This window comes from Lepisosteus platostomus, chromosome 7 (genome assembly GCF_059453375.1).
Source record: "Lepisosteus platostomus isolate fLepPlt1 chromosome 7, fLepPlt1.hap1, whole genome shotgun sequence".
In the NCBI taxonomy this organism is placed as follows: Eukaryota; Metazoa; Chordata; class Actinopteri; order Semionotiformes; family Lepisosteidae; genus Lepisosteus; species Lepisosteus platostomus.
This window is the reverse complement of record NC_142617.1, coordinates 52,691,501-52,715,668: the sequence shown is the minus strand read 5'-3', so window position 1 is coordinate 52,715,668 and position 24,168 is coordinate 52,691,501. Positions and strand designations below refer to the sequence as shown.

The window sequence follows — 24,168 nt, the reverse complement described above, 5'->3', positions numbered from 1 at the left end:
GTATGTTTCTAACTCTATCTGTAGATACGGGGGGGGGGAATGGGATCCCGGACAGAGCTACCCAATCCTTGTCTTGGAGGGCCAGTAAGTTTCTGTAGGTTTTCCAGGATTTTATCACGTTTGAAGCTGGTTAAACGCATTAAAGCAGGTAAGAGTTTAGCAGGACTGAAAAGATGTGTAGAGGATCAAGACACCGCTATTTGTATCTAGAAAGTGTTCAAATATTTATTAGATGAAAACCAATGGACCAGAACTATTTTACTTTGTTTTTTTTGCTTTTCACTCACTCCAGGGCCTTTTTAAACTGTGTTGGTGTTTTGTTAGGAGTTAAAGAAAATAAAGCTAGCAGATCATTCTCTCTTCTCCTTTTGCCAGGAAACACTATACCATTTTTTTCTGTAATGATTAATTTTAAGGAAAACTCTAAAACCTAAGATTCATACTGTATCTGGAATTCTTCAAAGCTCTCTTATGGAACTTTTACATTTTGCATTGATACCCTGCTTATTTTACACCGTTTATAGGTTTTTAAACAGTGAAGCGTGCAAAAATAACATAGTAAAATATACTGTACTTGGAAAGTTTTCCACACAGAGCTACACCAACACACTCTAAATATTTTAAAAACACTCCATTCTCACTAGTACTTGGAACTTGTGTCGTCTTTAATAATTTATATTCTCGTACTTCAGGTGTAGAAAGCTCACTGTATTGCACAACATTCAGTAGCTTATTCTTCCCATGGGCACGATGGGATGGGGGAAGTGCAGTAAGTTCTCTGTTGAAGATGAAAGCTGTGCATTCCGAGCCTCTGGTAGGGGATTCAGAGGGAAATGAAAAAGTGGCTACAAATCACTGAAAGCAGAGGCACTTATGTTGTGCAAATCCTGCAGACGTCATGCTAACAGATTGTACTGCTCTGGAGAAATGTAAAAGATCAACTAAAATTTGAAAGTTTACAAGTTAAAAATAGAAAAACATAAATAAAATTAATGTAATAATTATTGCATACATCTGAGGCTGAGTCTGTAGACCACCTTCTGAAGAGAAAAATAAGATTACTTTTTATATTTCTGAAAGCTATAGAAAATGACACCTTGGGATTTAAGAATTGGGTTCATGTTTTTGCAGCCTTGTGCTTTGGCAGTGTACATTTATCTAGCAGATTCTCTGTTCCAGAATTTTTTAAAATCACTTGTTGCAGTAAGACAACAGCTCCATACTGCTCCTATACACAGTCACCTAGAAACTGTGGAACACGTTTAGATCAGTAAAGTGAATACAGAGTCAGAAATTCCAAGTTTCCATGTCATTTTTTGTTTTTAACAGTAGATTGATAATCTTGATTCAAAGCTGCGTTCTGAACAAAGTTCTCAAAGCACAGCAGTGAACTGTAGTTCAGAGTCTGGAGTCCTGGTGCTCTTTAGCTGGTACTGTCCTTCTTGTCCTCCTGCCCCTGTGTCTTTGGATAAACGGTCACGCGCTGGCATCCTGCTGTATGGTTGAGCGCCTCTTGATGCGGGAGCGTTTGGGCCTTGACTTAGGCTGCGGGCGACACAGTGGAGCCAACAAGATCCCCAAGTAGAGGGCCACACATGCCCAGCATGATGACATCTTAACCCAGAAGGTGGACCAGCTTCCATGGGTGAAGGTGGTCTCCAGCATGGCCGACTCATAGCTGCAGTGGACAGATGGAGAGTGGGAGACTGCACAACTACATCGAGGACTCAGTGCTCAAGAACCATAGACCTTCTTACACATGGTAGCAGTAGTGGGATTATGAGGAAGCGGAGAGATGGGCTGAGGGGATACACAATTTTGATAGTGACCAAGAAGCTGGACAAAGGAACAAGAGAGACATTTTCTTTTGCATGGGTTCAATTGCAGCTCTTGGGACAGCTCTGCTGTCTCCTATTATATACAAAGATACTGAGGAGTGAGATAATCTACTTAGAAAATTGTGAAAGTGAGAATAGTGAAGAGCACATGACTGTGTATCTTCCTGTATCTTCTCAGGCCATCTCTTAGTTTGTTGATGTTTCCCCACGGTTGTCAGCCAACCATGACCACCACCTTTTGGGAGAACAATCTGAGAGTATGCTCCCATTCCATCAATACTCTGCTAATGTCTCTCCACCTAGTTTTCTTGTTACCAGCCTAGTCTCTGGTAACTGCACTTTTTCTCTCTCTGCTTTCCTCTGGAGACCTGGCGAAGGCTTAATCTATTACTTCCCTTCCCATTTGGCCTAGAATGCTTAGCCATAAAATAGAACTGCCCTAAAATCTTTTGTATGTTTTTAGATTAAGGAACTTTTCCAAGTATAAAAGGGACTTCCACATAAGGCATTTCACCCCAAATCCTCACATTGAAACCAAGCAGAGAAGTACAAAATCTGAATCTATGGAGGTGTTAGAACTCTTGAGCCTTGATGCTGCCTTGCCACAGACATTTGAGAGAGACCTCCATTTCATCCTTTTTTAGATTTCATTAGATCAGTGCCTCTCAAACTTTTTCAGCTTGTGGCGTGCTTTTAACTAGTCAAACGTTTCACAGAAATTAATTTGGAAATTATCAACATCGATACTGAAAGAGAACTTAAACATAGTTTACAATTTTAATGAGAAGAATTTCATTGAACGTTTATGACAAAGATTTAAATTTGAAATGAGAGCTTGTTCTAGTACATGTAACTGTTTAATAAGTTAAATCCTGGAAAGAGTTAGGGGGACCTTCTAATTCACATGTGTTAAACATGATCTCTTCTGATTCTACAGTACACCTGAGAGCTTTCCATAGTACACCAGCGTGTCACAACATACTTTGGGAAGCACTGCATTAGGTTATTGCAGGACTGCAACAGAGTAAAACAACATATTGTGTCTATCATCACTGGTACACACTAATTCTAAGAGATCGATGCACCCTGCTTAGCACAGTGTTTATATATTGTCAAGAGAAGCTGGTGTTAGCGAGATACACCTATGACTATCAGGCACTTGGCTAGCAGCTAAGCAGAAGACCCTCAGGCTTTGTGTGATATGAGTGAATCTCTACGATAATGTTCTGATTGATGAAAAGAGAGCACTCAAAGGGTTACTATTCCTAGAAATTAAATGATTTCATTTCTTATTAAGAAGAGAGGCATATCAAAACACATGTACCAGTCTGTATGTATTTATCACAGAATTTGCACCAGTGACAGTATTGTGCCTCACTTTAACTTCCTTTTGCAAATGCAAATATGGAGCAGTTTTCTGTCCATTCCACTTGATGACAGCACAGAACCAGCACTTTCAGTGACTAAGTGAATGACAATAACATCAATTATGATATGAAATGGCATTACAGTGACCTGGAAGGCCCACTAATTGGGAAGCCATTCACAGAGATGATTAGTTATCAAGCTCTCCAAGCCCTTGCAGATCACACACCCCTACTAATGTGTCAATGAGGCACCTCCCTACCTGAACCAGTTGGTGAGTGTCATCATGACGTACAAGGAGGCCAGGAAAAAGACGAAGTGGAAGAAGAAGTAGCTGTAGACCACACGCTGGGTCTCATTGTGGATCACCTTCTGACCAGCCTTGCTGTCATCATCAACTTCAAACACCTGGTCTGAGGAAAGAGGAGAGAGGTAGAGTATCACTCACTGCAGGAGGCAGGGCACAGGCCAGCAGACCCAGCGTTACAAAACTCTGCATTGCTGTGGAAAAGCAGCTCATTTAAAATTATTTTAATTGTTTTCTGAGGAGAGAGACCTGAATAAAATAGCAGATCTATGAACATATATGAATTATTAATCATTATCTATGTTCATAAATATCTTAATTCAAACTGTTTATTATAGATATTAAGGTATAGATTTTAGTTCAGCTGCTACCTTATCAGTATAACACTTAAAGGCCACTAAGATACAAAATAAGTAAAATATACCTGATAGTAATATTTTACAAATAGATTTACTCTACTTGTATTGGATAAGAATATATTTGACTTTATAATCACAACGTCATCACATCACTTTCAATAACTGTTTATCTAACTCAGGGTCATGATGGTCCTGTAAGCAGAAACTGGAGCCAGAGGAACACAAGGAGAAATTACAAACTTCATGTACAAAGCAACCCAGCAATTGAGCCCAGGACCCCACATTTCCACTGTGCTATCCATACTTTATCATTATATTCCACAAAAATATTTTTTATTTAAATTTTGTTAGGAAAAAAGTCATGCAGTCCTAGCACTCACCTTCATCTTCCTCAGGGCAGCAGAAACAGCAGCTGGCTTTCTGAAAAGGCAGAGAAGAGGAGAGTTACAACTATGACTAGTTGCCCCAGTAAACATAACCTGAAAGCCTTATTTGCAAACTATGAAGGACTAAAGTCAAGAGCTGACTTTAAGCGTTGATAGTGCTGATATACTGGACTTAAAGAAACTGAGCTGCCCCACAATGCTCCAGTGAACCAGAAGTGGTTCGATAACTTTGTCTGTCTTCACTGCTACTAAGTGATTTTGACAGGGCCAATACACCTGCTGTGACAGCACTTGGAGAACTGCTCACCTGGAACTCATATCTGTAAACTTTAATCATCCAGAAGGGGCCAAACATCTCTGCCAGATAGGAGGCTTCATTGCTAGCAGGAGACATAGGATAAAACAATTTGAATTTGGCATGAAGGTCGATACATTCTGAAACAATCTTCCATAATGATACTACTACTAAGGAAGACAAATACTGTATATCCACAGGGAAATGGCTTTGTATATATTTTTATCAAGGTAACAGTACATATCAGGCAATGCATGATAAGTGTATTTAGTTCACTCTTCTTATGAGTGAACTAAAATTACATTTTAAACCTGAGAAGCCCTACTTTTATTGAGTACAATGCTGCAAATTTCAAACAAAGCAAAATCTTTAAACTGTCTATCATATTGATCACATTGAAGAGCATTAAGGATGCCAGTTGCTGAGTCTAAAGAAAAAAAACTGTTGTCTAATCTGACCCTTGGCTGAGGGTCAGCACGTCAAAACATCCTTTCTTTCATCCTTAGTGTTTAGTTTTGAGCGCATGTTTTATTTTGTTGTTCTGCTCTTTATAAAAACAGTTGACAGAGTCCTTTGAAATCCTTTAAAAGTTGCTGTCGGAGGAAAGTGAACCAGAAGCCTTCATGCAGGGGTGGAGGGGATCGGTGTGTGACCCAGAGAGGCCCAGCTGCCCGTCTGCCCATGCTTACCATGCAAAGAGCACGCATCCGTACATGATGGTCGCTCCTATGATGGCCACCGCGTTGTCCTCGGTCTGCAGGCCGTCCCGGCTCACACTGGGGAAGCACACGCTCATGTTGCGTCCCTGATACTCCACTGCAGCGAAGACACAGACACAGCCGTGAGGCGGTCAGGGCCCTGTGACTTTGGCTGATGCCTCAGTAATTGTGCAGGTGCACCTCACATTTCTTTAAAGATCGTACATCCGAAACAAAGCTTTTGAAATCCACCAACCAGACTCACAGGTGGCTAAAAGCGGACGGACCCCATCTTTCTTTCAACACTGTCCTGTAGGATCAGAGGCCACCATTATACTCTTTCCTAGCTTTCCTGACTGCTTTTTAAAGAAACAACGATTTTTTTTTATTCAACCTTAACTGTTTTCTCTCCAAACTGAACGATGTACTCACATAAACATAGACGCACAATGAAAGAGGGTTTGTGACATAGTCTTCTTCAGTAGAACTGTCAGTCTGTTAAATTACCAAAATATTGCAACACCCAGAGAATGAATGAACACCGTGATTGAAGCTCAGTTATTGTAGTAGTGTGCTAAACATGTACAGTTTGTGCTAGAAGCACTTAGAGCTTGATTTATAAAGCTCCAATCCAGGACAAGATTTGCCTTCTATTTTGTAAACAGAACTGACAAGTCTAATTGCTTTGGAAATGACTTCTGACAACAGGGGATTGTTATTCTCTCTCAGTGCTGGGGCAAAAGCCTTTGGAGTTGACTGACACAGTAGATCTCTCTGCCAAAGCCCTGACTGCAGTGTGTGGTGAATGGCAGTGGGCTGGTTTCGTCTGCGCTGCCCCAGACAGAACATGTCCTCTCTGCGGCACCCAGACCCCGAGGTGTTTTCACAGCCTGCTGTCGGCATGGCAGAGAGCTCTCTCTGCTGAACTTGTACACCACAGCAAACACCCAGCATTCCTGAGCGCTGGGATAAACACAAGCTAATTACATGTTTTTATCAGCACAATTTAACACGCAACCCAAGAATTCTCCTCCACACACCTCTGTGACACGGGCGCTGCAGGAGAAAATTGATTTTATTGCGGTTCAACATTTTTAATTGTCCAGCTCAAGTTGCCCACGAGACACCCCTCCCTTCACTGTTCCTTTCTCCCCACCTCTGAGAAATCAGCGCTGTCCTTACTGCCTGACCTGCACAACTGCACAAGTCCTCCGATGTGTTTCTTTATGTCTTGTGCCCCACAAACACGAGCTTTTCAATTAAAAGCAAAATAATAGCTTTATTGGTTTTAAAACATTGTATCTTGTTAAAAAAAAGGAAAGAAATATTTTAATAGCAGGCTGGTGGTGCATAGCTGCTCAACAAGTCAGAGCACGGTGCCGCACAGCCCCGGGACAGCACTAGCTAGCTCTCTGAGGAGGGGCTCTCTTACACTCTGTCACACAGCCAGCGTCCAGTCAAGGCTCTGCCCATCCAGGGGCCACTGACACTAGCTAGGCCCCACAGCCTCCTCCCGCTTTGAATAGGAGGCCCTGCCATCATGGTGCCATCAACACTCAGCCAGGCGTTACCATAGAAACCTTTTTTCTTACAGATGCCAGGCTTACGGAGGAAACCCAATGGCTGGGTAACATTAAATGCTTTTTTCCTCTGATAATTATTTGAATAATTCATCATTTGAAGTTTAAGGACATAACAAATAAACTCCACACTACTTTTTTCTCAAGCACGCTGTATGTTTATACAGGAAAAAATAAAATATCCCTACACTTCCACTGTTTCCAGTTTTATTTGCACCTTTCAAATTTTTCACTAACCTTAAGTAAAACAAGGGATAATTATCCAAACGGTACTAGACAATGGACAATGCTATTTGACAAAGCACGCTTGAGGGAGGTGTGTGAAGTTCTGAATGACACACACTGTTTCCTTTGTGAAAGCTCGTGAGTGGTGGCTCTTGTGTGGGGATTAAACTCTTAACTCTCTCCAGATTCCCTCAGCAGGCTAGGTGGATCATCAGTATCTGAGGGCCTATCCCTCACACACGCAAGCCTGGAGTCATTTCAAAGGAGGCAGGCACGAGACAGAATAAGGGCATGAGTGATTGGTGTGTGGTAATTCCAAGGATTTACTTTATTAGCAGAGTTGCTAAAGTAAAACAGAGAAAGGCATGAATGAGGAAGGGCAGCATGATAGCATAGCAGCTTACACTGCTTTCTCACTGCTCTGAAGTCCTGGGCTCAATTTCAGACTGTGCAGCCTTGTGCAGGGATGTAAAGATTTTGGTCCCAGTTTGATTCCGCCTCCTTGAGACTTGATAAGGTTATTTGGTGTCTCTAAGTTGTCTCTGTGTAGTTTTGTGTGTCTGTGCCTCCTGCAATGGACTGCTCTCCCTTTCAGGGTATAGGCCTGCCTTGCCTTGAGCTGTATGATAGGATAGGCTCCAGGTTCCTGTGATTTTAAACAGGAAAGAGTAGCTTTTTGCTGGTTGGATGAATTTCTGAGGAAATTCCTCATACATCCTGAATACAAGGATAAACGAGAGTTGGTTTGTCACTCTGAGGCTGCACTAGGCAAAGAGATATGTTTGTCAGGGCTAGGTGTGAAGCAACAGTGGGTAAATGAAGCTGGGGTGGTCTATTCTGAAAGCCCTGCGGTGTTGCTAGAAACCATTGCCAAACCTCAGTCAATCTTATTTGTACGATTGTTGCACCAGTGTATGAAGGGAATACTTATTGGGGAACCTGTACGACTAGTGCTGTATTAACCAGCTGGCTTGTTCTGCCTTTCCAAGTTAGTATCCACCCTGGGAGTAATACCTTTCTATTGTCACTGAAGTGTGACACATACTGTATATCAGCACATGTTAAAGGTTACAGTGTTAGTGCTTAATATGTATGGAATAATTACTAGAATATGTTAACTTAACTATACTTCCCTCTATCTGTCACCAAACTGCCTCAAGGTCTGTTAAAGTATAATAAGATCTGACTTGCAAAAACAACGGTAATTGATCAGCCCCTAATGATGTTGTCAAGAAAAAGAGTGATCAACTTGAAAGAACAGGATGTAAACCACCTAAGCATGAAAGAAACCAAACTGTCACGTACTACATGGGACTATACTGCATAACAAGGGTTAGAAAACCTCGGCTGAATCCGCACAAGGCTGTCTCCTGCTCTTCTGCTGAAGAATTTCCTACAACAGTTATACGCCAAGACCGAAAAGGGCAGTCTTTCTTTGGCTTGGTTTGTATTCATCAGTGTCTTAAATTTAAATTGCCCTTTTTTTATATGATCTTGCCCTCTGGGATATAGGCCATGCAAGCAAGACTTGGAGAAGGAGCAGGTCTGTCAGTAGAAGACACAGTTTCCCGGTGTGAGTCATTCGTGTACCTCTCTCTGGCGGCCGGCTGGACAGAGCGGAGAAGGTCAAGTACATCACGTAACAGCTGATGATGGAGGCCTGCAGCAGTCCTGAGCGCGGCTGCTCTGAAATCATAGCACAGGGAAAGAGGTTTCAGACATGCGCTTCACCAAATCCTGTCCCACACTACGAGGTTTCTATGTAACCGGCAATATTGAAGACTTCACGGTATAACTCAAAACATCTTTAACTATGGTAAAAAATACTGCTTAAAACTTGTTAATTGATGTTGCTAATATTACCCTGACAACTTTAGACAGAACTGTTGGGAATAAGGACACAACAAGAGAGGTTAGGGACAAGAAGGAGCCATTTGATCCATCTGTCTTGCTTGAGTGTTAGCAGGTGGGTGTTCCCCAGGGTCTCAATAAGCCACTTCTTGAAGGATCTCGGGGTAGCCTTACCATTCTTACAGCTCTCCAGACAGAAATCCACATTTAGGACCTGCGGTCTGGATTTCTATTCGCTGCCTTCAGTATAGAGCTGAACGTACAGTGTGCCACACTTATGGCTTGTGATTGAGCAGTGCCTGTCAGGAAGGCGCACTGTTCTCATGTGAAGCCAGGCGAGTAGGTCTGGAAAGGGACGCGTGTGGTACACTCACTCAGCTGTACGCAGGGTGTGATGGCGATACTGGACATCAGGACACACAGCCCCAGGTTGGTCCATAGAAGGGCCTTATTGAGCAAGCATCCTGCAGAATGGGTGTAGTATTTGTACATGAAAGTGAAGGCCAAGGAGGCAATGGTGTAAAAGACCAGGGTGGCACACACTACTGCCAGGTACCAGCGTTTGTCTTCAGCAGCACCTGTCAACCTGGAGAAGCAGAAAGACAGAGAGAGACCAAAGCTCAAGCTACATCTGACAAAACAGTAAGTGTTCTCATACACGGGGTTGTTGAACGAGCTGCACAGGTCCCGAGAATCCTAGAGCTCAATCGGTCCAGCAGTCTGCCAGGTCCTTTGTCTCCGAGGCGGAGAACCTGCTGGTGCTAGAGAGGGATTTTGCACAGCACGTGTTTTAGTTGGAGAGCCTCCAAACTGCTGCAAAACCCGCTTAAGCTCAAACATTTCAACTTGTCAAGGAGTGTGAGTTATTAATTGATATCTCCGAGCGTTCTGGCACAGCACAGAAAGGCTGTGCGCCACACTTCATTTTACGGGCAACATCTGGAAGCAAGGTGTCTGTCTGGGGATGGGCACAAAGAGAGACGGAGAAACTCACAGGGGGAAATCAGCGAAGTAACCAAGAAGGCTTCAGAAGGCAGATGATGGAAGTGTTTTGTTGAAAACAATATAAAAGATTTATGCTCTTCTGTAGTTATGGACAGGCCTCTGAAGAGTGCAGATGAGTGCTACCCGCCTCCACATGTGTCACAAAGCACAGAAACACTCCTACAGGCCTGAGGCACCTGCATGCAACATGCCAAGTTCTTGTTCTCCAGGTATATATTTCAAAACCTGGTATTTACTGAGAGCATTTGGCTGTGTCAGTGTTTCCGATGTTTAATGCTAATATGAATGATGGGATCATCTGAGTCTTGATGCTGCCAGCCTGTGTTGAAATGCTTTGAGCACCTCAATCCCTCTTTAAGATGATGCAGAAATATTTTCAACCACTCATCCTTTTTAATGCTGAACAGCTTATGAAAAATTCTGTACCATCTACAGAACCTCCTGATCACTCCCCACCCTCATCCTAAAGTCCATTCAATCGCAATCAGGCACATTTCACAGTTACCCAAACCATCTCCATCCTCCACCCCCCTGGACTCACCAGTTCTTGTTCCAGGTGTGAGCGAAGGCAGTAATGAGGACCAGCTGGATCAGGATGAAGGCAAAGCCCCCGACCACACCCACATAGTGCCAGGCTGCAGCAAGAGAGGGGCAGAGACAGAAACCTTAAAGTCAGATAAAGATCACACCAAGACCACCACATCCCTAGAGCAGCCTCTCAAGCTCTTTTTCGGGACAGGGCTCACTGACAGAGCACTACTGAACCTCAGGTCGCTCTCTAACACTGGGCTCTTCCACACCACCTGCTCACGCCCCTGAACTGCAGCTCATCAGAGAGTGTGCAAACGGGAGCTGTAGAAGGGTCAGGAAGGGTCCTCTCAGATGGAATCACAGATCCAGCAATGCCGTTGTTTCACTTGTTTTTTCATAAGGCCACTAATCCCCACACAATTAAAACCAAAAGAACCCATTGTTTTATGGATACAGAGTAATGATTTTTACATAATTGATCATTTAGCTGCATCAGAGTAAGAGCTACGGATGCCTAGTGTCATCTGGTGGTCAATGTCAGAAGTGCACCTTAATTAAGCTGCCTAGTATATTAATTCATGTATATCATTTGTATATCATAACTAATTTGTATACTTTTTATGCTGTATATTTTAGTTCTGTGAGGTGGCATACTGATACACTTTGCTCTGTAAGTACTGTGAATTAGTTCACATGTCATCCGTTTACATTTAATTTAATTTGCCATCTTGTTATAGTAGACCATGAAAGAGTCAGTGTTTTACTATTCAGTCACGCAGTCAGACCCAGTTTTCTAGTCAACCATCAACTGGGAAAGTTTATAATCACGCTGTAGTGAGGCTTACATAACTTTCAGTGCTCATCTGATAAGCTCTGCTGTTAGCAGTGTTTGCCCTGAATTCATACTTAATTCCCTAATTAAGTACTGAGGGCTGTGTGAGTTCTGTCTCTTCAATGTCATTGTGTATGCTGTAAACATCATCATGCTTTAATCATCTTCTCACATTAAGAGGTATTAATTCAGACTCATCTCTTTCCAGCTAACATCCATGAAGGTCTTTATCTTAGGGCCTAGATGCTACAGGGTACAATGTGATTCAAATACTTTGCCAATGTCTTTGATCAAGTATGTAAGAATTCTTTATGCCTGCTTAAGCATATGGTCCTGAAAGGACTGGGAAGGCATATGTTTGCCAGCAGCTACAATACAGAAATGGGTGTGAGACCTAAACAGAGAGATTGACTTAACAAAAAATAGCATTGTAAGCAAGCTATCATTTTGTCTAACTCCTGAATATATGTTTTGGAAGACATAGAATTAAATGTCTCTAATCTCTTCAATGGTATTCCATCAATACAGTACTGGGTCCCTGGTTCACTCACCGTGCAGGAAGGACTCAGTGGGGATGAAGAAGGCAGCAGCACACATCCCAATCAGGGTGACTAACTTCAGAAACCAGAACCTGGAAGAGAAGTAGAGGGAGAGTAAATGATAATGGGAGACAGTGATAAATGTCCAGAAATGAGTGAAGCACTGTCTGAAGGACAAGGACATGTGATGAGTTTCCTTAGAAGAGACGTGAAAGTGACATTGTTCAATGACTCCACTGCAGAACTAGCAGACTCAACTGCAGAACTGGCAAGGCAATTAAACACTTGCTGTGGGCAGAAGACCTTTCATCTCTACTTACAATAGGAGACAGCAATCAGCACTTCCTGCCCACGCTTGTTCTCTTGATTCGATAAGACTCTTAAGGCAGAAAAACGTATTTGGCCCAGCAACAGCTCTTAACCCTGTAATCTATGTCTGATCCATTCCCATATTTAAACAGGTACAGATTTTAGGTGCCAGACTCTATAGATCTCAGGGCCACAGTAAGAGAATAACTGCTCTACTAAACTCTCAATCACACAATTGGCTAAACTAAAAAATGAACCCCCTGTGTTGAGTAGGGTCCTAAGAGTGCAATAAAATGATCCAGTTTTGGGAAAACACCTGAAGCAATATGAATGGCACAAACCCATCACTGGGGTTGTGCCCTTGAAGCAGGCAGACAAATGCACTGTAGAGCTGGGATAATGTGAGTCTGCCCACTGTACCTGCTGTGTGTGGCACTGACCCGTTATGGATGAGGGCACGGAAGTCCTGGCTGGACTTGACATTGATAAGGAAGAGGGCCAGCATCAGGTAGAAGCAGGCAGTGCCGAAACACACGCGGTACACTGCCGAGTAGCCCACCAGTATCTCACAGTCGCCACCTCCTTGGACATGCTCACAGATCAGGGTGTAAAAAGGCACCTAAAAAGCACACAAAAGCAAAAGCTCTTAACCTGGCACAGTCAGCCCCTGGACAATAACACCCAGTACAATGCAATGCAATGCAAAAATCTACCTACTATTTCACAAGTTTATTTCAGGTTTATTTCTAGCTGTGGCGTCAAACCATACTATCCGTGACCGGGGTTTGGTTAACCAGAATTACCTATAGAGAATATTAAGTAAATGACCATTTTCAGCAGGAATATTTTTCCTTCTTTTTTGTCTCTGGTTTGTTCAATGTTTAATATTACTAACATACTGTATGTGAGATTTTTAAATATTCCTCACCCCCTTCACTTTTACAAGCAACAAAATCATCGGTTTTAAACTTCACTCACTTCAACTGAAAGTTACAGCTTAGGCCATAAAAGTGATAGAGGAACTTTATCGAACATACTGTGATGATCACATTCTCTATTCGTATAACATTAGTTCAAAAACACCCATTACGGACAAACATAAAAACATGAGTGGGTTCACAAATTAGAGGAGCCCAGATAGTCTGTATGGTTTCTGTTACCTAATTGATAAAAGGATCTCAAAAGAAGTGCTGCTTGGTCTAAGTTCTGAATGCAGTATGCACTTGTTCCCTCTGGTTTGTACGTCACTGTTGATTCTGACTCCAATATTTTTAATACTTGAATCAGGTCCCCTCACAATCTTCACTGCTCAGAGCTATAAAGGTCCAGATTATTATGCATGTCAGCCTAGGACATTCCTTTAAGACCAGGAATTTATCTGGTTGCTCTTCTCTGGACTGATTCCAGAAACCTTTGCCGCTGTGTGATCACAGCAGCTCTGGGTTCACTTCACAGAGTCTTGTCGAAGAGACTTAATAGGTCGAAGGTTAACAAGGCGGTAATGTTCCTGACTCTACATCAGGAAGATTGACAGCTTTTACTAATTAACTTTTTTAACTGTCTAGTGGGATAGCTTAGCCAGTTTTGACACAGAGCGACACTATTTTGAATGAGATGTAAAAAAATAACTTTTTTTACTAAAACATCAGCTGCCAGGACCTGTTTTTGTAATGCATCTTTCTAGTTCACTGGTTAATCTTGTTACTGTCTACCCTAAGGATGGATTAATTGGATCTTTATTGAACAGGACTGGAAACAACAAACATAGGCCTGGGAAAGGGAGTTTTGATATTAGTGAATTCAAGATTTTGAGTGCTTAAACAAATAATATTTGATCTTTGATGCTCAATGTTAAAATGGCTTAATTCTTACATAGACCAAGATATTTTTACAGTAAACATCGCTATTAGCTAAGTCTTTAAAGTTAAATGACAAAAAAATTAGATATAAAAGCATAACATGAAGGTAAAACATCACCTTTAATTAATAGGATACACCTGTGTGGAACCAGTCAATTTAAACAGTACAAAGCAAATTTCCCATTTGGGACAATAGAAAGTAAGTAAATTAATGTAATAATCTCATTTGTCCCCTACAGAGTGAGCACTAGATGAATTCAGCATACAGGACATATCAAGGTTTTAAATGAAAGAACAACATAAAATCTGCACAGCAATGGGATGTCATTCAGGCCATAAGTGGTCTCCCAGTGCCAACCAGATCATCTCCATCACCACCCCTCTCGAGCAGCGTCTGGGACACGCACTTTCAGAAAGCCACTCACATTCTCTCGCACTGCTTCAGAGATGGTCCTAGACAGCATGAGGCAAGAAACTGCGCAGGCCAAGATGTGGAACAGCACGTACATGAGCCTGGTGCTCGTGGAGGATTTGACGGACGGACAGCAGGCACAGCACAGAGAGCACGGGGCAGGGCCGCAGCAGCAACATACCTGCAGGACAGAGAGAGAATCCCATAAAAGGACCAAAGTCCAAGCTACTACCAACAGACAGTTTCTTTTCATTTCAGCAGTTTATTGTTTGACATTCAAAGGAGGACTCCTGTGAAGTTTAAGCATACACTGCACTCAGATGACCCCTCCTTAAACAGTTCATCTTATTTCCCTGCTATATACTGTAAAACAGAGTTCCAACTTCTAAGCATCATGTTTATTCCACTCACTCATCCATAAAGCCAAGCAGAACTTCTAAAAATGGATCTTTCACTGAGAAGAACTGTAGATTTTCGATGCCCCACTGATTCGTTTTTAAACAATTTACAAAGAAGTCAATAGCATGTCTAGCTACCCACCCTTTATCAGAAAACTGCTTACACCTGGTAACAACTTTGGAAATCCAGAGCCCAGCATATCCTATCCAATGCAAGGAAGGACTATGTTCTAGATGTAACATCAGTCGCACAGCACACACTCACAAGCACACTATGACAATTTAGAAAAAAAACAAATGGACACAAGGAGAAATTACAAACTCCACACATAAGGCACCCACATTCACAATTCAGCCATGCCATTGTGCCACCCAAACTGCCAATGTTTCATTCGCAAATTGCACCTAAGCACTAGAGGCAAGTGGCTCAGTTCATTCTAAGAGTCTGCAGGGGCTTGTGCCCCAGATATCCAGGAGTGTGCAAACACCTTGTAGTTTCGGCTGGAATGCAGAAGCTGCCCCGGGCAACGGATTATTTCAGATAACACACAGCATCTGGAAACTTTACTGCTGTAACAAGGAAGACTGTGAGAGGAATCAAACTGGCAGGGAGCCAGCTGGGAGCTCTTAACCTACACTGAATGCAGAGCCCACAGTGGGCATTAAACCCACTAACACTCTCCTACCAATTACTGAAAATACACAGATTAACAAACATGCTGCCTTCAGCTCCACCGTATCAATTGGAAAACTTCCGGCTTAAAGCTAAATTAATATAATGCACATACAGGATTTTAACAATGGCCTATATTCATAAACCTGTATCAAGTAAGAGAGGGACTAAACACATTCATCTTAATAATTGTTTATATAATACAAAAATGAAGAATGAGTTAAAAGTATCAGACTACATCCTTGATGCGGAATTCAAAAAGCAATTCCATTTCTCTGCACAAGAGCTCAAAAATAGACAGAGCAGTACTGGATAAGGAGATATATTCTAATTCATTTTTCATCTGGGTAAATAGGTCATGATTTACAAAAACAGCACATTTATGATAGAGGTTCATGTAAGGCTATACTGACACAAATCTTCTATAGTTCAGCTTCAAGTCCGATTAACTATCAATGGCCAAAAGCAGAAACAATGAATGGAATAACAGGCCTTGATTTTAAACCCAAAGAATCAGGAACTAGGAATTTGATCATCATTATATTCAATAACACTTTGTCGTATTTGCAGAGCATTTGTGTAATGAGATACTTTTTTAGGGGGAAATTTGATGGCAGGTTTGTAATCACACAGCACCCAAGACCAGTGGAAGCATAATCTCTCACACATGTAGCACATACTGAACCTCCTGCACTGTTTTCATAGCTGCTATACCACAAAGGCCAAGTATTTTAACTCACTGCTCAGAATGATCTCCAAATACCCCAGCCTACAATTCCCCCCATTCTGGCTTGTCTGGAAAGAGCTCTCTCTTACCTGATAGGCTACAGTGTTGAAGAAGTAGCAGCACAGCCTGCTATGTCGGAGAGCCTGGCCAACTGACATCTTGGATCCTTGCCGATGGTAAAAGGGGATTCTAGGGTCCACAGAAAGGCTTCTGCATTCTGTCTAAGAGCATGTGCATCACGCTCCACCACACCAAGATCAAAACACATGTAGAGGATGTGCCAGTTTTGTCAACGGCTTTTTCCAGAACAACACGTTCTTTCTCTGTCTGATCTTGAATCTTGGAGGACCAAAATAAAAAATAAGTAAAGCGCTCCCTGATTCAGCTTCTACTCCACAACCAAAGTTGGTTATCACAATTCCACAACCAACTTGAAAAGCATATTGTCACTGCCTCTTGTCCCACACGTTACTTCAGCCTTGTCCTCTCTAATTCATGCTGGATTATTTATATCCTCATCCAGGAATAGAGCTTGTCTTCTGTGCAAAGAGCTTTTTAAGCAATAAAGACACACTTGTACAAATTAAAGAAATGGTGGTCCATAAACACCTAGGAGCTATGCAGAATGGGCTCCTCCTGGCTCCTGTGCTGCTTGTGTCACAACAGAGGGTTCCCAGGAATGTTTGCAGGACACTGAGAGGCTACACTTCTCTTCTCCCTGTTGCAAATCGGAGAGATTAGCCAGCCAGTGAACAGCACCATGTGTCAGCCCATCTGTCTCAACTGACACACCAGCAATAGTTACAGCAACACAAGGCCTTGGAAACACAACAGGATTGGTCCGGAGTCTTAAGCGATTAAGCCAAAATAATGGAATTACTTGCAATGCAGTGATTTTGCCTGTCCGCAATCAGAATATTTCAGGACATCTCTCTTGCTCCTACCCCACCCTCATTTTTCAATATGATCTACTACCTCTCCCATTAATTTTCCAGCAATACAGGCTACATCCCTAATCCTATTATCATGCTATAATGCAATACTGGAACTGTGTCAGTGGAGGAGGTGGGGCCCTGGGAGAGGGAAGAAATCCTAAATGATTTTTAAACCAGCAAAATCAGAGAGCTTAGAAAATTGTTAATGTTGGTTTGGCTGCTCTGTTTTGGAGTCAGGTTTACAAAATAAACACATTCTGCTTCTATCACATCTTGGTTCACAGTACAACTAACCTCTATCATGTAAATCAGATTAACTCTCAACTGTTGGATGGTTCATCAACTAATAGAGAATCTGTGCTGTGTTTAAACCATTGTGAGATTACCCTACCGATGATGTGTTGTTGCAATGATAATCCTGTTCAGTACGAGAAGAACCGCAGGTCCAGTTAATGGTGCTTGACTACGGAGCCTTTGGTGTGAAGCTGCCATTTGAATGCCAAGCAATCAAGCAGACCAGCAGGTGAACACAAAATGAAGTGTTGTTTTTTTTCTGAGGGTTAATACACACACAAGCAGTTTGAGATAGAAAAGGTCAAATTAAAACACTCACATATCTCTTCCCATTTCTCTTCATGTTGTCTGGGGCTTCAGAGCAAGATATCCCAGCACAATGAGATGTGTCCTACACAACATCATCACAAGGGCTTCAATCCAACAAACAAAATACAAAACAACTTTTTTGCACCAGTACCTTTTAATATACAGCTAGGTATAGGTATATTAAGGCTTTCCATGGTCCATTATATTTTTAATTTTTAATTGTTAATTTTTACAAACAATAAATTCCAAAGAAAGTGACCAAAGTAATATATCTTCTTATGATTTATTGATCACAACAGGTCAATAGATTAAACTACAAAACTACCTCTCCAGAGTTCCCAATACTGCACATACTTCCTTCTTTTCCTTCTCACATTGAGCTTATTCAGCCAAGGAGATACAGACAGTAACTTGTGTTACATCTCACCCATGGTACTGGTCCTTCTAGACACAGCCAGGCAGTACAGAGAACCTACTGGATACTCCAGGAACTGGGCAGTTTTCTAGCGACCTTTTAAATGGGCAAATTGAGGACATGCAGGATCTTCTTTAGATTGAAAATGGATTTTTTTTTCATTGCACCCAGACACTTCGGAGGTGCTGTGGAGTCGTGACATCAATGTCTCTTGTGAGGATTGTTCATGGCTGGGAGTCTGATTGTCATTTCTCGGGAATTTGCCAGCTTTGCAAAGCTGTATACAACCACAATCAGGTCAGCAGACCCTGAGAGCCGAAAGGTCACTCTTTTGTGAGCATGGCAGACAGCTCTACACCTTGTGACCCCTGCTCACTTCCCAAGGGCCTCTGAACCAAGATACCTACAACCTCAAAAGGCAAGCAGATGGCTCTCCCCTTCAGATTCGGTTAGTTCAAGCTCACACTAGGAGTGCGAAGGACATCTCCTATTGTTCAATTGTACTGCACCTCACTGCAGGCCGACTGTCAGCCTGTCAGCAGTATTCAAACTCTCAGATTCTCCTTTCTCTGCTGTGATGAACTCAGATTTCAGACCTTTTTTTATCATCACTACAGTACGGCGGCAGACACACCTCTCTGCTCTTGGCTGGGACTAGGGATGAAGAAAAATTATGATGATGTTCATCTCTGCAGCTTCTATATCTTCGTGAAAACAAAACAACATCCTAAAAACAGGCCGTAACAGGTTTAGTTTAGCCTCCACTCTGTCCTTTGGGAAGAATTATCAAGGTATTTGAGGAAGTGAACTCAATGGGTTTGAAGACCCGGATACCCTGTAACCACAACATTCTATGCTCTGTATTTAAGTTTGCTGTCTAAGTGATACGTTTTTATGTTTTAAAAACAATAGTCCAAATGCTTTGCTTGTCTAAACAAATGCATGAATGTCAACACTCGCTTTGACATGTGATCTACCAGAACCATCACATGTTCTATTAACATGTTAACTGTTGCAGCACTTTGGTAAACCATCTGTATAACCAGCTTGCCTCCTAGTGGTACCTGGACCTACAAACATCATTTGAGAGTATTGGATCAGACCTATTCTCCAGTACAAGATGAATAACTTTTCAATGAACTAGGATTCCCTTCTAAGATTGAATGTTCTGGTCTTTCATTAAATTGTTTATTTTGCTTTGAAAAACAAATGTGATATTAAATCTATGGTACTGATCATTTAGAGAAATACCCTTGAATGAGTCTCACTTACATGGTGAGTGAGTTTTTCTGCAAACAATTGCTGTGATTTTATAACAACATTTTTTTAATAACATTTGAGAATTAACACTGGAGGACAAAAGTGATGAGGGATGTTAATCAACACCAGCAATTCCTTCAGTCTAAGCATCGACTCAGTGTGTCTTGTTGCAACGTTTATTTTAAGTTTCTTCTATCCTTCAAGTAAATGATTATACTCTGCTTCCCTCCAAATTAGTCATAGCTGAGGAGAATTCAGTATGAATAAAGTTTGAAATTGCAGGTTGATTTGAACACTTCCTAACTCAAGACGAACTGGACTTGCACAAGATGTCAAGTCCAGTTCACTCCTGGAAAATGTCTTGAAATTTATTTGGCTACCTAGATGCTGTTCCTGAAATAAAATAGGATTTTTAATGTTCTGACCAACATTTTTTATTCAGTCACCAAATACGAACCTGCCCTCAAATTGTTCAGACCCCTCTCAGCTCATAACATTCACAGATGCCTTGCAATTTCAAATGCAATCCTATAACAGATTGAAGCCTGCCCAGAACACCCAGTTCAGGGTGGGCCTGTTTGATTTAGATCCTTAATTCCTCATGACCTCAATCATACAACCACAACCTTTTAAAGCCAATTAGGAGCTCTTGTGGCCTTCACAGACAGGACTGGCTGTAAATGAGCTATTGCTGTGTGTGGTCGAGCAGAGAGAGCCCTCTCCCCACTAAGGACAGGAAGCTCTTTCACACTGTGGAGGATGCTAGCCCACCGAACAGAATGCCTGCGTCTCTTTGGCAATGGAACAGGAAGGACATAAGGGAGAACAAATAAAGGAAACTCAAGTCTCATAAGAAAAAACATTTAGTAATTAGAAATATAATCATGCACAATGTATTTATAGCAATCGGAAATGATAAAATTTCAAAAGTAATATGGTGATTTACAGGTTTGGCAGAATCTCCAACTGTGACAATTAGAAATCATATGAATATGTCTTAGCTTTTCAGTTTCACAAACAATACAAAAACATTTGTAGACTAAATCGATGAGCTGATTCCTACACTGATACGCAGTGCCATCCCTGATATTTCACCACAACACCTTGCCTCCATCAAAAGTGGGTAAAAAAAGGAAAACATCTGACACAACCTAAAAAATCATCCTTCTCAATGTGGCTTTTGGATTACGTTAGAATGGATAATTCCAAAAAGACCCATTTTTTAAGTATAATCTTCACAAAAGTCCCAAATACGTTCTGGCAGTCCTGGCTGCAGGTCTTGTCTCGGACTGCTACACTGCAAGTCAGATCCCATTAGGATCTTGTTGGGATATTAAAATAAAAAAACGTTCCATCAGAATTATGTTCGAAGTAACCAAAGGAATATTTCATTTCTAACAGTCATAGTATCTCGTCTAGCATCAGGCTTTCATAAAAAAGATATTTAAAGCAATTATCAGAGTGCATTAAGTGCAATTAATTTGTGCAACATCATCCAAACACCTTTTAATTTTTTTGTTCACTGTTCCACCACAAAATTAAGAACTATATCTTCACAGAAGAAATTATTGCCTTTTGATGTTTACCTGTCAAACTTTACAAACTGGTATATTAAAAAAGCAAATTTATTACTATGAGGACGGAATTAATGTCTATCCTATTAAGTATTCCAACACAGCTGTTGCACTGAAAATATATAAGACGTTTATCTTTGTAAGTACAAAATATCTGAATACAGGAGCTAGCCTCAGTATAGGTCATATTTTAATGCAGGAATCACTGGGCTGCTTGCAATGTCAGTGTCACACCATCTGAGCTGTCAGAACACATCTACAATTACTACAAACACCAACACAAAAATCCTGTTAAAAAAGACCAGCCTTTTATCTTCCCTATTTGTAAGAATACTACAAAATGTCTGGTAACAACAGCTGCAATTTTCAATCTTTAAGTATAGTTAAGTGCGGAGCACTATTTCGTTTTTTTTGCCAGTAAAGACACTAAAGTAAGGTTAAGGTTCCTAACTGAGTTCATTACATATTTCTCAAACTAATGAAACAGGACAAAGGAGGCAGCGACCTCATAGTATGATACAGAAAAAATGCTTCATGTTCCATTTATATAACCCTTAACCATTATTATTCATAGAAAGCAGTGCATAGGAGATTTCACTTCCATTCCCCCTCCTCTGAAAATGTTTGGGATTATATAACTGGTTGGTGTTGAAGGCATAATAGGACAATGCCTGAAAAAGCTTCTCTTTCACAGACATACCTCTTATCGCATCCAGTTTGTAAGCCATCAACAGACCATGTTTTAATGAGTGCAAGAATTCAACAATCCACCTCCACAGAGCTAAACTACAGACAACTAGTATAGACAACTTACAAACTAATACTAATATTTTTAATATTATTATGGAGGTGCAATTAGCATGCCAGAAACCCATTATTTATCAAAATCAGAATATGGTCTAATAGCACCATCAGCAACAGAATACAGAAACCACAGCTAGCTGTTCTGTATGTACTCTCTACAGACCTACAGATAACCTCACTACTGGCAGGCCAAAACATCCTGAAGATTAGCACATCTAAAGAGGGACAACCAAGAATCTTAACTCACTTCCCTGTCAAAATACTGTTCACTACTGGAGAGACTTATTTTATAGATATGGCCTTCATGTTTCAATTACGGCGAACCAGAACTCTAACCATGATAATAACGTCTGGTGCTCCGTGATAAACAACTTCAAAGTGCGATTGAGCAAAACCAACCCACAGTACTGTATCTCAACTTCCCAAGTTGTCTGTCAAGCACTTCTAGAGCTTTGTTGTTTTTGGTTTTGTTCTCCTGCACTTGGTTTCAATTCAGCAATTGGATCAGGACATTGTTCTCACTATCATCCTTCAAGCTAACGATTGTCTGTAATCCCCATGCTTTGCCAATGGTCCTTACATTTCCACTACTTTGGATTTCTGAAAGGAAAAAGAAAGTCTCAGTGATCATGGTACAAAAGTTTTATGTTAGTGTCCAATTCAATGCTACCTCAGTGCGAGTCTTCTACAAGGTTAGAGAGTGGTTCAAACTCCGTGTCCTGGAGGAACACTGTGTTTATTGGTTTTCATTCCAGTTTAGACTTTTATTTAACTTGCTTCTTTGGTGAGTCCTGAGTATTAGAAATACCATCCGTCTAAGGAACTGTTTCCAGCAACATCAGAATACAGAACTTCACACACAGCCTCAAATCAGCTTGCTGGCCATTTTTTCTGACTACACAGCTCTTACTGGCTGATCAATTGATGCTGAACTGACACGGATGGGACTGACACTGTATCAGGTAACTAAGCTGTCAGGTTCAGGTTAGGATGAACGAGAACAATTCTGAAATTCAGAAACTGGTGCTGAGTTGATACCAATTACTAATAGAATTTGCTCTTTTAAGAGCTGAATGCAAATTTATAAATTTGCCCCATATAGAAAACTGAAATCAATTAGCCTGTGATTAAGAACTTGGCTGGAGCACAAACTCATTATTTATTCATGTTTCTACAGTTAGAACTTTGATAATAAAACATAATATAATGGTAAATGTCACCCATACCTGTGACACCTATCATTCCACTAACCATGATAAATTACCTGTACTAGGCTACACATTTTTTAACTTCTATTTTAGGAACAGTCTTATGCAATTAGTATTGTTTCTGCAAAACTCTGTGTGCACAGGTTAACATACTCTTATGTTCAAATTCATGATAATATATCATTGCAGAAAACTTGTTCATAAAACTTACAGGTGTAATGGACACTTTTACAGCTTTTTACAGCTGCAGTACTCTCAGACAGTGTACCATGAAATTCCTCTGCACTCTGCGGAATCTCTGTTCTCTACATCAATCATGCAGAGCAATTCCTTCCTGCTTTGTTTTTAAAAACCGCCATCAAAAAAGAACAACAGACCCTCTTACTTTCTGCTGTTTATAGTTTGGTTAAGGTCTGTGATGTGGCTTGAAGTTCCAGAGCAGTTAACAGCTGTTTAACTCTATTGGAGCTGCACCTTACCTGAGCCAGTACCCAGTGTCTCAACATCACTTCCCAGACTGGGATCCAGGTAAGAGGGTCCAAAGCTCCAGTGTCTTCAGACTCCCTCGGGTTAGCCATATACCAGAATGAAGGGGTTGATTATGGGACAGTAGTGTTTACCCAGCAACACCACCATTCCTACTACTGCCTGGTACTACTGGGTACTACTGCCCAGCTACTGCCTCCACAGGGATGAGATGTGCTTGGGGGAGGGGAAGGGTGTTGATGGGGCAACCGGGACCATAAATATAGGAAAAGGCTTTATTTCATTGCAAAGTCAATTACTGCAGAGACAAAAGATTGGTTTGTGTTGGCTGGTGGGCGTAAAACACACTTTGTTTCCCTCACCACAAGGAAATTGCCCTGATTATATTTCAAATCCAGCCAGTAAGACACAGTAACCCTCTTAAAGGACTGAAATAGGAAGGGCAGGGAGGGCTCTTTAATCCAGGCTGCACATAAAGCCTTGCAACACCTTCATTATCCGATAACTGACGCAGTGCAGTGAAGGGCCCAAATTGTCCTTTCACAGAATTTTCCTTTCTGTGCAGCACTGGAGTCTTGATAGGTTTTAGTTTAGAAAAAGTTTGCAATGTGTTATTCAGTATTGCAGGACTACTGTGCCTGCCAGCAAGAAGATACACGTCTTCTCAGCTGCATGTATTCTAATGGAATGAATT

General features: G+C 41.3%; 1 protein-coding gene across 2 annotated transcripts; it reads right to left on the bottom strand.

Annotated features, from left to right (window-relative positions):
• Window positions 1–199: 199 nt before the first annotated feature.
• serinc4 (serine incorporator 4) lies at window positions 200–23,968 on the bottom strand. 2 transcript variants are annotated; one of them, XM_088641202.1, is made up of 12 exons: window positions 23,468–23,968; window positions 14,405–14,572; window positions 12,561–12,739; window positions 11,824–11,903; window positions 10,451–10,544; window positions 9,279–9,490; window positions 8,644–8,739; window positions 5,240–5,366; window positions 4,563–4,635; window positions 4,250–4,289; window positions 3,466–3,616; window positions 200–1,678 (listed from the first exon to the last, which is right to left on the bottom strand). In XM_088641202.1, the coding sequence occupies exons 1-12, from the start codon at window positions 23,564–23,566 to the stop codon at window positions 1,477–1,479; spliced, it is 1,521 nt and encodes a 506-aa protein (XP_088497328.1). In that variant the 5' UTR covers window positions 23,567–23,968; the 3' UTR covers window positions 200–1,476. The 2 variants fall into 2 exon arrangements, with proteins under 2 accessions (XP_088497328.1, XP_088497329.1); XM_088641203.1 differs by lacking the exon at window positions 23,468–23,968 and adding an exon at window positions 16,279–17,246.
• Window positions 23,969–24,168: the final 200 nt, after the last annotated feature.

What these genes read in the sequence shown, in the direction of transcription:
- serinc4 (XM_088641202.1), bottom strand. Translation starts at nt 23,566, where the DNA reads ATGGCTAACCCGAGGGAGTCTGAAGACACTGGAGCTTTGGACCCTCTT. An exon ending in CACTGAGTCCTTCCTGCACG is followed by an intron (nt 10,545 to 11,823) that starts GTGAGTGAACCA and finishes CTCTTGCTGCAG; the next exon opens with CCTGGCACTATGTGGGTGTG. An exon ending in CACACCCTGCGTACAGCTGA is followed by an intron (nt 8,740 to 9,278) that starts GTGAGTGTACCA and finishes CTATGATTTCAG; the next exon opens with AGCAGCCGCGCTCAGGACTG.